General features: G+C 48.2%; 1 protein-coding gene and 1 pseudogene across 1 annotated transcript; one reads left to right on the top strand and one right to left on the bottom strand.

The window, feature by feature from the left end:
- The first annotated feature begins 1857 nt into the window (after positions 1-1857).
- On the top strand, positions 1858-3060 carry LOC133916527 (26.7 kDa heat shock protein, chloroplastic-like). Its single transcript, XM_062360221.1, has 2 exons — positions 1858-2235; positions 2331-3060. Exons 1-2 carry the CDS (start codon positions 1962-1964, stop codon positions 2780-2782), a joined length of 726 nt encoding a protein of 241 aa, XP_062216205.1. The 5' UTR covers positions 1858-1961; the 3' UTR covers positions 2783-3060.
- Positions 3061-6722: 3662 nt separating this feature from the next.
- Positions 6723-8264, bottom strand: LOC133914801 (glucan endo-1,3-beta-glucosidase 10-like; annotated as a pseudogene).
- Between the last annotated feature and the right edge of the window lie 8980 nt (positions 8265-17244).

Genomic DNA, 17244 nt, shown 5'->3' with positions numbered 1-17244 from the left:
TTTTAAAATAACCATTCTTTTTCGTTTTCTCCAAAATAATATGTGATTTTAAAAATCAGAAATAATCATTTATCGTCGCGGAGTGGGAGCCCGACAATTAATATATCATGGTACCACGTCACGACTAATCGTGTGGCACCTACCAGACTATTGCCTGGTAGAGCGAAAATACCTATTTACACGCTGTTGTGGTGCGATTACTAATTTTTCACGTTGTGGTATCGTGATAGATGATTATTTCTATTTTTTAAAATTGTGTATTATTTCTGAAAAAATGATTTTTTATTATAAAAAACTATAGGTAACTCAGAACTGCTGGTCAAAGCCTCAAAGGCTAGTATTACATGACTGAGATGCTGACTTAGGTTTTGTTTGCATAGGCTGCGGATTTAGAGTTTTTTTGTTGGCTGAGAAAATAGGTGTAGCTGTTGAATTTTAGGTGTTGATTTTTATATAAATTTTTAATTTCTTAGCATACCAAAATCTAAAAAAATTTATCTCAGCCTGTTTCTCAACTTCTAATTCATTTCAATCACATCTATTTTCTTAGCCAGTCAAAAGTCATCAGAAACTGAGACTAAAATCTAGCCTCCTAAGTAGTTTGTGGTTTTTTACCGACAAGACAGAAAAGACCTATCCAAAGGAGACCTTACAGTTGCAGCTGAATTATTGTAAATACTGCAAGTACCTTGGCCGCAGACAGCACTCATCATCTCGAATTAACCCAAAAACTGTTTCCAACTTGTTTGTTTTCTTCGTGCTTGTTGGACATCACCATCATCGGAGAAACCTGTCATGCTAGTCTCAGGGGCATTTACTCGAGCAGATGACGAGCGATAACTCTGCGAACAACTTGTGGGTTGCAAGTGCACCAGAGGCTGATCTTGTGCAGCGAAGCTCCTACTGCCAATTGCTCCCCGGCCCCCAGATTGATCATTTTTTTTAGCGAAGGGCAGGGCTTTATTCATTGATGATAATCAAAGGTGCATGGAAAATATCTGGCGGCGGAGCAGCCAAACATGGCGTCCGGGTGCCAAAGTACAAGCACGCTTAGCTAGCATATGTGGTTGTTCATTATTAGAGTCCCTTCCTTCATGAACAAACTCAACATTATCTAAAAGATAATATCTCTTCTGAATCTCCTGAAGGATCATACTATATGCGCACTTATTCTTCTTCTTCTTCAAATTGGTGATGACCTCTAAGCAATCAGAAGCTTTAGCCTGCATTTCTGAATCTCATTGCAGGGGAAGTAGGGTTAGATAACCCATCATGAACAACCGCAATATTGGAAAGCCCCCAGATTGATCAGAACGTGGCGATCCCCAGGCTGAAGAAGTTTCGGAGATGCGATCCGCATGTGCAGCGCAGTTACGGCCTAAGCCCGTTTGGATTGTTGCTATTGGGCCGACATTGATGATTGATCGGGCCCTGATCTTCACCTGGACCGTCCGAAAGAGCACGGAAACAGACCTAGACGCCGAGTGATTTAAGCCATGTCTGCAATGCTCGGCGACAAGCGCACGGAACAGGCCGAAAAGACAACAGCAACTCTCCACCAGCGGCAAGGCCCACGGCACCAAAGCCGCCTCCCTGCACGGCTGCACCTGCTCCGCCCCCAGAGAATCCAGGCATCCGGGTCATGGTCTCGAAGCGGTGGGGAGCGTACGAGAATGTTCTAGACATCCCGGCGCCACGCGCCGCCGTAGCGGAGCGCTCCCGTCCCACTCCCCACTGTACTAACCAGCTCTGCAGCGCTGTCCCGAAGCTTCAACTCCTTTCCCCACACTTCCACCGCACTCTCATGAGCTCCGCTCCACGCTATAAAATGCGCCGCGTACCTGCCACGTTACACCAGATGAGCAAAGCAGTTTTCAAGAACAGCAAGTTAGCGGCAACTAAACAAGCTCCCACGATCTCCACTTCTCTCGGCGTTTCAGTTCCCAGCTCTCCGTAGCGCAATGGCTGCAGCGGCCGCCCCCTTCGCTACTGTCAGCCGCCTGTCCCCGGCCGCGCGCCTCCCGATCCGCGCCTGGAGGGCGGCGAGGCCGACGCCCGGGTTCGCGTCGTCCGGGAGAGCCCGCTCGCTCGCCGCTTCCGCGGGGCTGGAGAACAGGGACAACACCGCCGTCGACGTCCATGTCAACCAGACCGGCGGCAACCGTCAGCAGGGCCAGGGAAATGCCGTCCAGCGCCGCACGCGTCGTGCTGCCCCACTCGACATTTCCTCGTTCGGTAAGTCCTCTGTTGCATGATTGATTCTCTCACGAGCAGAGGATCCTGCGACCAGAGCAGAGGCTGACACGGTTGATTGGCAATGGCGCGTGCAGGGCTGGTTGATCCGATGTCACCGATGCGGACGATGCGGCAGATGCTGGACACGGTGGACCGGTTGTTCGACGACGCCGCGGGGTTTCCAACGGCGCGCAGGTCGGCGTCGGCGACTAGCGAGGTGCGGCTACCGTGGGACATCATGGAGGACGAGAAGGAGGTGAAGATGCGGTTCGACATGCCGGGGCTGGCACGGGACGAGGTGAAGGTGATGGTGGAGGAAGACACGCTGGTCATCCGCGGGGAGCACAAGAAGGAGGGCGAGGGCGCGGACGGCAGCGGCGACGGGTGGTGGAAGGAGCGCAGCGTAAGTGCCTACGACATGCGGGTGGCGCTGCCGGAGGAGTGCGACAAGAGCAAGGTGCGCGCCGAGCTCAAGAACGGCGTGCTCCTCGTCACCGTGCCCAAGACCGAGGTGGAGCGCAAGGTCATCGACGTGCAGGTCCAGTAGACGAATCACTACTCGGAGCTCCGGTTTTCCAGGATTTCAGACGTGCTGTTGGGTCTGTACTTGCTGGTTGTATTAGCTCAATGCATGCGAGGGCTTTGTGTAGTGTGCCTTATAGCTTCTCCTCTGCGCGCGCGCGCGAGCAGAATATGTATGTAAATACATCTTGAAAGGGGGTGGAATAATGTGAATTATCAAACCTTTGCATGTTTGATTGATGCCTGGTGTTTCATTTCAAGAATAAACAGGGCAATAGAGAAGAACTTCCTACTAAGTTTGTACACCTTGTTCGTCGAACATCTTGGTCTCATTTCGGCTTGTATCTGTTAGCTGTACGAAACAGTGGTGCGCATCGACAGGACTCTGGAGTCAACTCGGTTGATATCGAGAGCTGGATCTGCCTGCGGTTCCTGCCGTCCTCACTCCTGCAGCAATAAGATTAAGTCCGGTCTCCAAATTGTGCGTTTGAAATGGAGCAAAATAACCTGTGAACCCGCAGTTCAACCGCGCTCATCATGAGTAGCGAGGCCTGTTCGAGTGAACCATGCCTCGATGATCGTCAACAGGCCCCGCCACCAAAAAACAGTGAAGATTCGCGCCGATAAGCAAGTTGCGCTCCATTTTTGTGCCTGTGGCCCTTTTGGAACGAATCAAAATGCAGCGAAGGAACTGCCAGAAAAGGAATGACAGCACATGCCATGGCACAACTCGTACCAGAGATTTCATATGATTGTGGGGATGCAACCTTTGTTTAGCAACATATGCTCGTGTTAAGCACTAGTCCTAGAACTGTCCGTTCTTCTTGACCAAACCAAATGGCTTGCTTCAGCCGTAAAGTACCTTAATGTGGGATTTGGCGCCTCCTTCAGAAAAACAGAGAACAGTAGCTTTTTCGCTCACATGTCATTGACCACGTCTCGTCTCTTGTAACATACTCTCTGATCCGTTTTGTTAGACGCACCAGTTGCAAGAAGTTACTAAGCTTTATGGAGCGCAGATGCACCCTCCAGCATTCGCATGAAGACACAAATCACATGAATCTAACGGCATTGTCCTTCCTCCTCCTCTGGGGCATCTTGTTCCCCATCTGGCCCTTCCTCATCCGCCGCGTCCGCTTCGGTGCTCCATCGCCACGAGGGTTGGCTTAGATCTGGGTGGTTGTGCCTTCTTTTGCTATCAGCCTACGTCTATTAGGGCTTTATTAGGTGGTATTTCGCTACCGATCTTGGGGCTGTTGCAGCTATCGTCACCTGTAGGATTTCGAATCTTCTCTTTCAGACCTGGCCCGTGGGAGTTTGATGGCATGGTGGCCACCCCTCCTTCTACTCCGATCGACATCTGGCGGCGGCACAATGTTGGTCCTGTCTCATTACTCCTCCCCTTGCTCGACCTCCTCCTCTTCTATAGGTTGGGCCTGTGAGGAGTTTTGTGACGTTAGGTTGGTGTGGGACGACGCGGCTATGTGAAGGCGGGGAGGCCCTTGTGCAAACTGGCCATGCGTGTGGGATGAGTTGTGAGAGCCGTTGGCAAAAGCCTTGTCTGGTTTTGGCTGGTATCGACGACGGCGACGCCCTTAGACTCCATGCTCCTCCTTTGAGGCATTGTCAGGGCATCTCCTCACTTCCCTCCCCTAGAGTCTCTTGGTGAAAACCTAGTTCAAGCAACCAGACGGGCGACGGTGACTACTCAACATCACGTCCTCCTTAGAGGCGTCGCTCTAGAGATCCAATTTTCTCACGCCACGGTGGTTGGCGGCGTTGTGGCGGTGTGGTTGGGTTCGGCATGGGTCTGGCTTCTCTTTGACTTGTCGGCTTCTTTTGTAGGTTTGCCCTACGTCCTCATTTCATGGTGGCTCTTCACTGGTTTTGACATTCTCGACAGTGATTTATCTCAATGCGCGCTCCTCCGAAGTGATCGCTGCCAACTTGTGTGATAGAGAGGTGTGGCATAGGAGCAAGGCTTCGCCAATCGAGTCGTGTTTTGTGGCGGCGTGCAAGCGGGACTCCGCTGGCTGAGGTGTGGTGGTGTGGGAGCAATTCTCCGCTGGGAGACAAACATCTAGTTGGTTTAGCGCGTGAGTTGAATTAGGTTGGACTTATCTATTTATCTGGTTGTGCCTTTCTAGTGTGGGCATCTGTTTCGAGTTGAGGTCGTATTGTTGTCTCGGGGTTGCCTACCAGTTTTCTTTTAAATCACGCAATTGTGAGGTTTTCATACTCAATTTCTCTTATAAACTGGATTAATTCTCTTCTTCAATAAAAAAATTGAGTATAATTGATAATACTCTTGCCGTCCTTTCGAAAAAACAGCATTGTCCAAACGAAGTAGAACAAATTTTAACCGGGGTGCTGGTACTACTTTTCAAGGTTTTGCAGGCCAAACCAAACAGAAAACCCGGACCAGTGCTGCTTAACCATAGCTTAGAAGGCACTGAAAAGCACTAGCTAGCTCACTATTCGATCTCAAAATCACAACATAGGAGCCGCACGAAATCAGATCGCATCAATGTTGCTGCCCCAGAACCGCAAGCTCCACTCCATCCTATCTACCCACCCCTAAGACCATCTCTAACAGATTCTCGTCGCGAGTCATATTCCATTCGCGAAAGGATTTTCATTCCCTTCAGCGCTCCAATGGTTTCTCTTCATAGAGGGATTTCCAAGGTCATTTCATTCACCCTGGGATTCTTTCTACATTCCCTTCACGAATCCCTTCGAAAAGAAGCTGTTGGAGACAAAAAAAAAAATAAAGAAAATGGAAATGGGGAGGAGAATCAGAAATGGAATGAAGTGGAGGAAAATTGGTTGGAGATAGCCTAACAATATGCCATCTAGATGAGGAGAGCGGCAGCACTCGATGACCTCACACTGCCACAATCAAGATAGCTGTTGCTCCTGCCTTTGCTGCTTGCATGCACATCCACCAGTGACCCTGTCGACAACCACAAACAAATAAGGAGCACCTCATAAGGAAAGCATCACGAGAAAAGACAAAAAATAGATCGGTCCCCAAAAAAACAGTGGGGAGACACTCGTCAACGACACTTTCTAAAGAAGTTTCATCACTTGTAGGACTACATTTGCATCCTGCTGGGAATGTGGACATGCTATGTAGTGCAGGGCACTTCCAAACAAGTAGCTCACTGCAGTCCTGTTTGGCATAGCTTCTGTTTATGGATTCTTAAGGATTATGCAGAAGCTATGCTAAACGACATAATTCTACAACAGATTATCAGTAAGCGGGTTCTGAGAACGAACTGCACAATCCGAAGAAGTAGAATATGCTTTTCACTTAATTCTTTAGAAAGCGGATTATGCAGAAGCAGAAGTTATGCCAAACATCCTTGCACCTAGCGCTAGTGTTGGTTTTTGCAGACACCTAATCGCTCCTACCTTAGACAGGGTGCAAGTAGGAATGATGTGAAGATCTTTAATACAACACGCTTAAAATTTAGGAGCGGCAATCAGGTGACAGCAGCCGCCGCGTACGTCATGGCTAGTGAGGTCACCGCGTACGTCATGGCCAGTGTGGTTTAAGTTTCAGGGAGGGGGTTTTTGGAGTCATCGATGTGCTTCCCAAGCTTAGATGTATGCCGGAGGAAGTAGGCCTGCTCGACGGAGCAGGCGGGGTGGCAAGGGCGCTATCGACTGCAGGCGATTGAGGACAGCCGGTGGGCTAGTGCTGATGGTGGATGGGTGATGGATGCGGATCCTACAGCAGGAGAGCTGCCGGAGACGGTTGAAGGTGAGCGGGGTGGGGGGAGTGTTGTGGGAGCAGTTGCGCGAGTTGGAGAAAGAAGATAGATGGGCGACGTTCGATCGTGAATCAGTGCTCGCCTGAGGAACGTCTGATTTTTAGTCACTTAAGGAATATCAATTGCCTTAATAGAGGTGTCCTTAGGAATCAAACGAAGACCCAATGTACGTAGGATATTCGATGGAACCTAACTTTTTGAGTCTGAATCATCATATCCACTCTGCATATTCAAAAATTTTGCACGCAGTAGGGATTGGGGGATAAAATATTGGTGTTGATAGTGCAACAAATTTTCTAATTGCGTCATCTAATTTTTGTGCAGACCGTGGTCAACATAAGACATGTACTCTTATGATGCCTATCGCACAACATTCTCAAGTGCTAAAGCAGCAACACCTGATGCAATCACCTAAAGTACCTTCTCTTGTTCAGGGAAACAATGATCCATACATGCACGAACAATTGAGAGAGAGGAGTAGAAGCAGAGCTTACCAGAGGGTCCTGTGCCGCAGTGGAGATGTCATAATTGCTGTTGTTTTTGCCGCAGCTAATGTACCCGCTGCTAGCATTGCTGTTGCCTATGAATCCTCCACCCTCGCCACCGCCGAACTGTCCGAAGGTGGAGTTGTCACGCGGCAGCTTGAACAAGAGCTCGTACGCTGGCGTGCCATCAGGCTTGAACATGCCGTAGTTGCGCTTGGAAGCCAGGCCGATCTAGAGGTTCTCATCAAACAGTGTGAACACATACGCGCGTAGTGGCACCCTAGGCTTGAGCAGCTTGTCGTTGCCCTTCACTACCAGCCGTTGTGTTGCTGTTGTACCACGCCGCATTCTGCAGCGTTGGTGGCTCCCGCGGAGGGCCACCCGGTCTCCGAGACCCGTAACACCACCACGTGTAAAGTCACGGTGTTCACCGCCATGATGGCGTGGTACACGGTGTCCACCTGTGCCACGAGGAGGTTGGGGTGGTGCAGCCCAGAGTTTGGGTCGGCGTCGAGGACGTTGGCGTATCTTGGCTCGAGCAGTGCATACTCGAGCTGCACATCCTTGGGGTTGTTGTAGTAGGCGAAGTAGGGGTATACGTTCACGAGGAAGGGTGAACCGGTCCTGGCATGGTAGTCTATGATGGGGCAGAGGTACTGAAGGAGGACCTTGCGGAAGGCCCCAGGTGAGGGTGAGTAGGACATGCCAAGCACGCCAAGGTTGTGCACCATAGTGACGGCAATCTCCTTATCCAGACCCATCGTGACCATCGCGTCATGCAGGGACTGCATCATCGGGAGCAGGGAGCACGAGAGTGCAAGGCTATTGCTGGTGAGCACTTTGTTGCCGACGGTGAGCACAACGATCTTGGTATTTGGCTGGAAGTGCACCATGTTCTGCTTAAGCCACTGCGCAGCGGCGCCTAGGTTGGTGACGGTGGGCAAGCACTGGTTGGGCACTCCGACGATGAGCTTAACCCCAATCCCACCAAACACGTGTAGCACGATGGGGTCAGCGTCGTAGAGCCGCACACGGCCAGTGCCGAGGGCCACGAGCAGTGGCAACACAGACTGCAGTGCGGGAGGTTTCTCCCAGCACGACCGTAGTTGATGCCCACCAACGACACCGACATGGCCTCCAATGCGGGCGACAATGCCAGCACAACCACGCACAGCGCCGCTGCCAGGTAAAAGCCACGCAAGCGTTTGAGCCGACTATCGACTTGGAGAGGGCAGCATAGTGCCATTTCAAGAGTGGATTGGTGAGGAGTTTGACAGAGATTGCACCAATGGAGAGTTCGGAGTTGGCTAGCAAGAGTGGGAGTAGGGAGGGCAGTTTTACCCATTTACAAGTTTATCCGTGGGTAAATACGCTACTAGGGTCAGGTTTGTTCCTTATTTACTGCATGCGGACACGTTCGTGGGCACAAATTGCTATCCGACGGGTATATGGGTACGAGTATAGGTAAGACTTAACTATACCCGTGGCACCCGTTTATTTGCATAGTATGTATGGATGTATACAGGTGGGTCTCCAATCCAACCCTGCCCCTCCACCGTCAGTTCCATTCCCCAATCCACCCCCCCCCCTTTGCTGTCTGTTCTATCCCCCAATCCACCTCCCTCCCGCCCCCACTCTGTCTTGCCACCGCTAGACCGTACCTTGAACCTGACTGTCAGTTGCCCAGGCAGCCTAGTCACGAGGTTGGTCTCTATCGTTGAACCACTCGCAACACTGGGGTTTGCCATCTTCGTGACCAGAGAACACTGAGCCGCGCACCCACACCCCGATTTAGACCCCTCATGCCTCGCTTCGCTGAAGAGCCAGAGGTGGGAGCCTTGAGAGGGCGGCGACGGAGGAAGCAGAGGAGGAAGGGGCGATAGAGGGAGTTGTTGTAGCTACTGCGGAGCTGGAGGAGGAAGCATGGTGCAGCTGCAATGCGTGGCGACACTCATGCTCGGTGTGGCCTTGCTGTTATTGCTGAGCAGGGCAGGCGCGCAGAGGGGCCAGATCTAGGCAATGATTACAGAGGTGAGCCGTTTGGTGAGGATCCTCTCACCTCATCTCTGTTGTAGAGCTCGCCGGTGGAGATGGTCGTCAGTGGGAGATGGTTGCGGGCACACGGGTATGCCCGCAGGCAACGAGTCCCCACGGATGGCAGGTATATTCTCTGTTCTTTACCTGTCAATATTAATAGGCATACCCACAGCAGAAAATATTATAGTGGGTACGAGTATGAGGGAGCTCTACTCGTTTCACCGCGCCAATTGCCATCCCTAGGTGGGAGTGACGATGGGAGGAATGAAGGAGGAAGAATTAGGAGCAACCAGGGAGGTGATTAGGTGAAGTTACCTCCCACGAAAAATATTTCCTGAGGTTATTATACGGCGTTGCTGATACATAAGCTCATTAAAAATTAGCTCACATGTTAGTAACCAAATTACGATGTAGGTACGTCAGATCTCCTTTCCCTCGTACCTTGTGCTAACTTGGTCGCGAATACGCAAAATTCACAAAGAACTAATCTATATATCCGTGCTAACTTCATTGTGGAGTTAGAGGATCTTCTCCTCTTGCGCTGTGCCTACTGCCTAGAGAAGCAGAGAACGCTGATGGTACAAGAGCCAGAGCCAAGGTGTTTGAGCTAAGGGAAAAGGTTTTTTTTTTTTTTTTACCGACACGACACGTAGGTCATGCTCAACATGGTCCAGAAACAATGAGACTGGGTCAAACACGAAATTTAGTGGCATCAGTTACTACTACTACTTGCGACGGGTAGACTCTAGGCTGGAATCCAATGGATGGCAGCCAGCACTTGCCTGGGCTGAAGCGGCTGTATTTTCTTTGTCTTTTTTTTTTCTCTGTACATCGCAACGGGTTTTTTTAACACTCACATCATGGTGCACATGGAAGGCATGGCGGCGGCTGGTGGAAGAGTCTAGGCAGTTCGTAAATGTGTTTGATCATCGAAATGTGTTCCTTAGCGCATTATTCGAATATCACGAATATCAATCGAAATTTGAAAAATTTAATAAGAATTCAGCTGAAATTCGTAATTTTTTTTGAAAATTTTGAATTTAAATTTAAATTCGGCAGATAAGTGTCAATTTTCATAATACGACTGAGCTCAAATCGATCGTTATTCGTCGATATTCGCTCGTTCGAATTTGCAAACCCTGGTGCCATGGGTTCATGGCAGGGCTGGATGAGCCTCTATGAAATGAGGCCCATATTGCTTGCAGTTGCGCTGTTCCAGGTTGGGTCCCAGATGATCATGGACCAGGTTAGATTGATGTTGTTGGGTCGCTGTATCAGGCCGAATTTCATCTCTACTGATTCATATGTTGTATTGGTCCATGTTTGTACTTAAGTTAGCAGATGAGTAGCTATAGTGAATTTGGCCCAACATTATAATTATACAGCCCTTTGGGGCGGGGAAGCTTCGGCAAACTGGTGTTTGAAGCTGAGCTAACGAGGTATTAGATTTAGGCCCATAGAGAAAAATCAGGTCAACCTATAACTCTATACAAGAGCACATCTCCATCTTCGCTGCAAATTGTTACTCTATTTAGTTTCTATCAATATGCTTAAGTAATTTGTAGACAACTGATTAACATTTTTTCTTGAATTTTAGGGATTATTCCACGGTCTCGTTAACTAATTAACATATTTAAGCACCTGTAACTACAAATTTTCTTGTACTTTCTGTTGAGTAAACAAGTTGATTAGTTTTCAGCACCACTACATATATACACTACTCTTTTACAAGTAGTAGATAAAAAAAAAACCCGAATCACTTGAGTCGTGACTCACTTATAAGATTATGTCTAAGGAATTTCCGTCGTGGATGAAAATCTTGTCGTGATGAGATTTTCGTTTCTTTCAGCGTTCTAACGGTTTTCCTTCACGGTTCCCGTTACTAAGAAATTCTCAGAGTATTTTCAAAATTATTCTCTTCAGAACAGGATTATCTATTCTTTTCTTATGTGATTCCTTTCGAAGTAAAATTACTAGAGATAAAAAAAATAAAAAATAAGAAAAAAAATCGAAAAAGGACGAGATGAAAGAAATATAATTGAAGACGGTCTAAATCAGGGCGCCCCATAACACTTGGTTGGAACAGACTAACAGGATTTAATGCAGCTAATAGCAGGCCATTAAGAAACAATTACGATGAACATTGATTTGTATGTGCGGGTAGCTGTCCAGTCAACCATCAATCAACCTCACAACAGTAGTGACAGTTTCTTCTGTTCATCTCGCTCCGACACTGAGCCGACCATACTGACATGGAATTCAGTGCTAAACCCGTTGCCGAGCATGCAGCAAGCCAGCAAGAGTCCGATCCTGCGTACGAATGGCCCTAAAATCCAAGATGCACAGATGAAACTGTGCGGGCACAGTTCTTCGATCAGAAAATAATATACTTTTTTTTCTTTTCAGTACCCACTATTTAAGGTCTGTTTGTTTCAGCTAGAGATTCTGAAAAACAGCTTATAAAAATTGGATTGTGAAAAGATTTTAGACTGTAGATTAAAAAAAATTAATGAACAGTTTAGTAAAATGGACTTTCACAATCTATCAAAAGCTGAGGAAAATTAGCTTCTCAGATTCTCACAATTCAACCAACAGATTTTAAAAAGTTATAACCAAAAACTGCCTGTTTATTTTAACTTCGGATTATAAAAGCTGAAAGACAGAATCCGAAACTGAAATAAACAGGACCTTATACTATTCCAGTAGCGACCTTCGGTTAAAACGAAGTTACTGGTGCTTGTTTGATTGAAAAGAAAGAAGTCCGTGGATGAATCCGTCTAACATCAGATTAGATTTTGATAATTTGATTTCCCGTTCCTAAACTAACAATCCTTTCGTCAGAAAAGTTCTTTCGGATCGGATCAGGTGTCATCTTAAGCTTGCAGTTTGGAGAAGTCGAACATCAACCCATCAGACTGGAATTGATTGTGCGTAGAGTATTATATTCGGTTCATACTACTGATGTTGCCTCAAAGATGTACAAGCAGCAGAACTTCCTGACCACATTTTTCTAGTGCTGATCCAGTCTTTAAGAAGAGCTTTAATCTGTTGGAACGCGTCCATCAACTGATTAGCCTTTCGTTGTGCCAGGCATTAGTTGAGGAGTTCCAATCTCGAAAGAGCTGGATTCGTGAAGCTCGAGCCATTCTCTAGGCATACAGGACGAGAGAACAAGCTTTGTTATTTATTCTTCAGCAGGTTTATCGTCTGCTTCGTCCTCAGTCTGATGGCCGTTCGTTCAACAACCAAAGATGTGTCCGTCCCCTTGCCGTTTAAGAACAGATATTCCTGATTAAACTTGAAGACTTCGGATGATTGACTCTCTGTGACATGTTAATCATTCTTGTCGGTCATCGTTTTCTTAACTGAGAAAATGTTGAAGTCAGCATGCAGATGTTCACGCTCTGCTAGGAACAACCATGCCCGGGGGCATACGACGCACTGTAACGCACGCCGTTGGTGTCACTAGCCCGAGATCTGCTGCGGCTGCGGCTGCGGCTGCGACGCCGACGGCCGAGCTCGTCGTCGTGCCACGCTTGTTTACCGGGCCCATCTGTCCGCGCTGAACTGGGGAAGGGACAGCGCGTCACAGTGTTGCCGTGCTGGCGTAGCCTGGCGATGGCAGTACGCATGGCGGTCGTTCCGCCTGATGATGAACGAGAAAGCAGAGCCCGGCTGACGAAGCGAAGGTGCTCGACCGTTCCAACGACATTGTCGATCACCGACACCAACTTAAAGATAGGTAAGGAAAAAGAAAAACACTGGACACGAAGGCCGGTAGAAAAAGGACGATGCACGGAGATCGCCCCCTAAAATACCTACCCCACCTGCCGTTTCCTGCTCCTTGACCCACCGACGGCGAAAGTTCCCGTGCATCGTAGTAACACAATCATTCACCGTTTCTATCAGAGTTCATTCACCGTTTCTTTCAGAGTTCGTAACATAATCGGTTTCGGAGAGTGAGTTTTCTGAAACAAGGTGCACCGTTGGGGAGAGCAAAGTTAGTACTACTTCGATGACGATAGAAAAGGCGTGCAACAACTAGTGATATGCAAGCAGACTGGAACTAGTTATTGCGATCCCTCGCGTCACGATGGACGTTACAACGGAAGAGCCGGGGCGTCTATTCCATTCCATGTCGCCACACCATGTCACTCGCTCGCGGTGCGGCGCGAGCCCCAGGCGCCACGGAGCTGAGACCCGGCGGGCTCCGCGGAGCGATCGGACACGAGGCCGGACGTTGTTGTCAGCGAGATGATTGGCCCGTTTCACATCGCTGTCGCACGCCCGGGGCGCTTCACGTCGACTTCTGACACGACATTTACTCACGAACAGACTGCAAACAGTTACGTGCCGATGCTCGTGTAAAGACGACTGTCGATCGTACCGCTTCCTCCTGCACGATCTGCCTGTGTTGTCGGCACGCCAGGAGGAGGATCTCGGAGCATAAACGCCGACGGCCGGGCATCGGTTGTCGCAGCACCGCGAACCGTACATGTCCGACTGGTCATTCGATAGCGAGGAGCCAACAGTTTCTCCCAAGAGCACTTGTATTTCACCTGTAGCTTTCTGAAGCCTGACAGACTAGTGGTATCACCTTGCATGGATTGTGCAGGCCAAACAGATTGGGTAATTGTCACGGGCCTGATCTTCCATCAAAACAGAGGGGAGGTTTGCTGCTGATGCCGACAGTACATCTGATATCTTGTCTAATTTCACCTATTAGATGCTGGAAGTAACACTGAAGGTGGAATCTGTTTCTTTTTTAAGACGAGGAACTTATCAGATAGACAGTTGCATACTTGCATGCATGGGACAAACCCAACAGGCCATGTCCATCGCTACCCAATCTTGGCATCTAAGGAATTCCTTTTAATAAGATATTTTATTTTTTTTTAGCTTTTTAACGGCTTCTTTCACAGTTTCTATCATGAAAGAATTTTTAAAGTTATTATTTTCGTAACGAGATTCTCTCCTCACTTCACAAATCCATTAAAAAAATTGTTAGAGATAAAAAAATAAAGTAAATAGTAACGGGAGAGAAATCAGAAAAGAAAAAAAAATGAATATGGATGAGATTGTCTAATCATCGAGTTGTTGGGTACAGGCTACCGGATTCGGCTCGAAGATGACCTGGGTAACTCAACCTCCCTTTCGCGTGACTAAACAACTCGCATTGAAGGGATAGAGCAGCCGGAACGACGTCGTTGCTTTGGGTCAAATCGAACGAGTGGTGCTTCGTGCAGCTCAAAACACATTATTTGATGCTACTCACCGCTTAAAAACGTACACCTCGCAAGACAACTTCTATCGTTGTTTACTCACTTTACTGAAAGAACTGCCGGCTGCTTTTTCCTCAGAAATGATCGCCTAGCTGATCAGAGCAGACACGCTGCCACCGAAGCTAGCTCAAATGCAGTACTCCACGCGCAGATTTTCTGCCCATCCGGCCGGCAGATCACCTGCGACGGGGGACCCCCGGCCGCGGAGGAAGGTTGGAGGTTGCCAAACACGCGTCCTGGAAAATTATGGCACACAACGCAGTACCTGTGCTGCTTTTTGGATGGGTTTCTTCGCCTTCACGCACGCACGCCCGCACGCCGGCGAGTGAACCACGCGAGTACCGGACCCCCCCAGCGATCGGCGAGGTTCCTCCTGGATCGAGTATTCAACGACAAACAGTTTTTGTCTGTGATCGGACTCGGACAGCAAGGCAACGAACCGACACCACTCGCCGTGTGCATACCAACTATCGATCGTATTCGTCTGCATAGGGGCCATGGGCGCGTGCATGACAAAGTTTGGCCTCGGCTGCTGTGCCATCATGTGGTACATCAATGTAAGCATCGAGTTTTGCAGTCCAAAGAAACTAGAGCAGTAGTTTTTTAGTTCGTCGTACGGAGTATACTTACATTGATGTACCACATGATGGCAAAACTACTGCTCTAGTTTTGCAGTCCAAAGAAACTAGAACAAGCAGTAGTTATTTTTCTTTGTTCAGCTTGTTCTTCTTCTTTTGCTTCGAAGGCAAAGCCTCGCAGCAGGTGAATAATTTTATGAATTTTAGAGGGAATAAAATATTTAATTCTGATTTTTTTTTATTGACACGTAAGATTCACATAGCAAAAGATGAAAAATAATTAAAATTTTGTAAATTTCAAATTTTTCACCGATGAATTTTTTTTATAAAACTAAATTGAATTCGCTGCTCGCAACCTCGCAGGTAGGAGGTGATTATGGATTAGGCATCGAGAGCAGCTCATCAGCTCATGAAATTACGACGGCACAGTGGCTGGGCTGAGCATCTCTTTAGGTGAGGTGGCCAAACTATCTATGTGGCACTTCTGTAACACCCGAAGCCTCATTTGATCCCCATGCCTGAATCATACCATTATCATATTGCCCCATTCAGTACATCAACTTCTTCAATCGGAGCTGTCGATCGATGTCGACGAATGATTGATGCCTTAATCCAAATTTTGGTTGGTGCAGTCGGTTCATATCTAAAGAACTGCAGTTCAGGGAGTAAGGAAATCGAGCAAAATCAGTTGCACAATCATCGAGAGGATCCTGACTCGTCTCCACTCGATTGCACACTCGGTTCTGCTTTCGGCGTCGCGTTATGTACTCTAGTTAGATGCAGTAACACACTACTGCTGCAGCGGCTCGGCAATTTCACAACAAAAAGTACTGCTAGATGTTGAAGGAACCAGATGAAGGTTACTGGTTAATTAGTGTTCGGGATTTGAACTTGGCTGTGGGCAAATTAACTCGATCGCTTCTTCGCCGAGTCAGTGTGCTAGGCCCAAAACCGAACAGTGGAACAGGTACAGTACCCGAGTTGATCACGCGTCGGGTTCCGTGGAGCGTGGGGGACTGGCTCCCAGTACTAGCCACTCCACTACGCTGAAGGAACAGTGACCCGGGGACTCCATCTCCGCAGGCGTCTACCGAATCCGTGGCGGAGCCAATGCATTAGTCTTTTGACGTCGCAATTAGAGTGGAGTATCAGTACGTGTGTACTTTACTTATTCATCTGTCATCTTCGTGCCAAGATACCAAATCATGAAACGGTACGGTGCTAGTGCATGCAGCCACACGGCATGCGACGTACGCGTACTGAAACCACGAAAATGAGTCTAGGTTCTAGAATCTGGCGGGTGATTAGATAGGTTCTACTAGGACTACCAACTTTTTTATGCCTAGTTTGCCTACGGACAATGACCCATTATCATTGACCGTTTCTAATGCACACGCGCCTTTGGTCCGTGCTTCCGCTTTAACCTTTCTTTCTTTTGTCGCAAGGAAGAACAGACGAGAAGACACCCGAATTCCAATGGTCAAACGAAGTTTTGTGTCGTTGGCAAAGACAGCCCATGGGATCCTACGTGGAAACTTGTTAGACGCTCGTCAGCAGGAACAAGCGTACTAATGGCGAACATGCTAGCACCAGCTGTACTGGTTCCCGGCGTTTCGTCAACACGTTACCCATGTAAGCAATTCGATGCAGCTACATAGCAGTAATAAGAGTAGCACAACTTTAGGGGGGAGGGGGAGGGATCCCTGCTATTAATCCGCCGACAGTAAACAAGTAAGTTTACAGTCGAGTACGCTAGACCTTTGGATAGCGATCCAACAGTAAAACATGTCGTCTCCCTCCTTGCGACGAGCAACAACCTCGGTTTTTCTTCTTCTCCGTCTCCTCTTTCTCACTCTTCGGTATTCTCCTCCTCCTATCTCCGGATGTCGCCACAGCTCCACCAAACCATCTCCGCTCGTCTTTGTGCTAATACTATTCATTCGACGGTCCTCTGTATCCAGCAGTGTCTCTATCCCATATGCCCCACCACCATTGTTGGGCCCGCTAGCCTCCTCCAAACTTGGCAGCTTGCAAATCACATGACCTCACCATGAATCATAGTAATACTTAGCAGCTTGCAAATCACATGATCTCACCACGAATCATAGTAATGTTGCTAGGTAACCGAAAAAAAAATAGAAGGTGTGAAAAAAAAAAGCACAGCTTAGCAGTACGCTAATCCCTCCAATTTTACATCTCACTAAACATTTGTGCTTGCGTAACCTACTCGATCGGTAAGGAAAATTCATACTGTGCAGCATTTGATTTTTGACATCCCTTCCACGCATATTCTTGGGTTCTCACGAATTACTAGTAGACAAGAGATAAA

Source organism: Phragmites australis, chromosome 4, assembly GCF_958298935.1.
Source record: "Phragmites australis chromosome 4, lpPhrAust1.1, whole genome shotgun sequence".
Classification (NCBI taxonomy): domain Eukaryota; kingdom Viridiplantae; phylum Streptophyta; class Magnoliopsida; order Poales; family Poaceae; genus Phragmites; species Phragmites australis.
This window is presented reverse-complemented; position numbering and strand designations above follow the sequence as displayed.

Bases quoted from the DNA above. Each gene is read 5' to 3' on its own strand.
- LOC133916527 (XM_062360221.1), top strand. From the start codon at position 1,962: ATGGCTGCAGCGGCCGCCCCCTTCGCTACTGTCAGCCGCCTGTCCCCG. The intron at 2,236-2,330 runs GTAAGTCCTCTG...TGGCGCGTGCAG, and splicing joins ACTCGACATTTCCTCGTTCG to GGCTGGTTGATCCGATGTCA.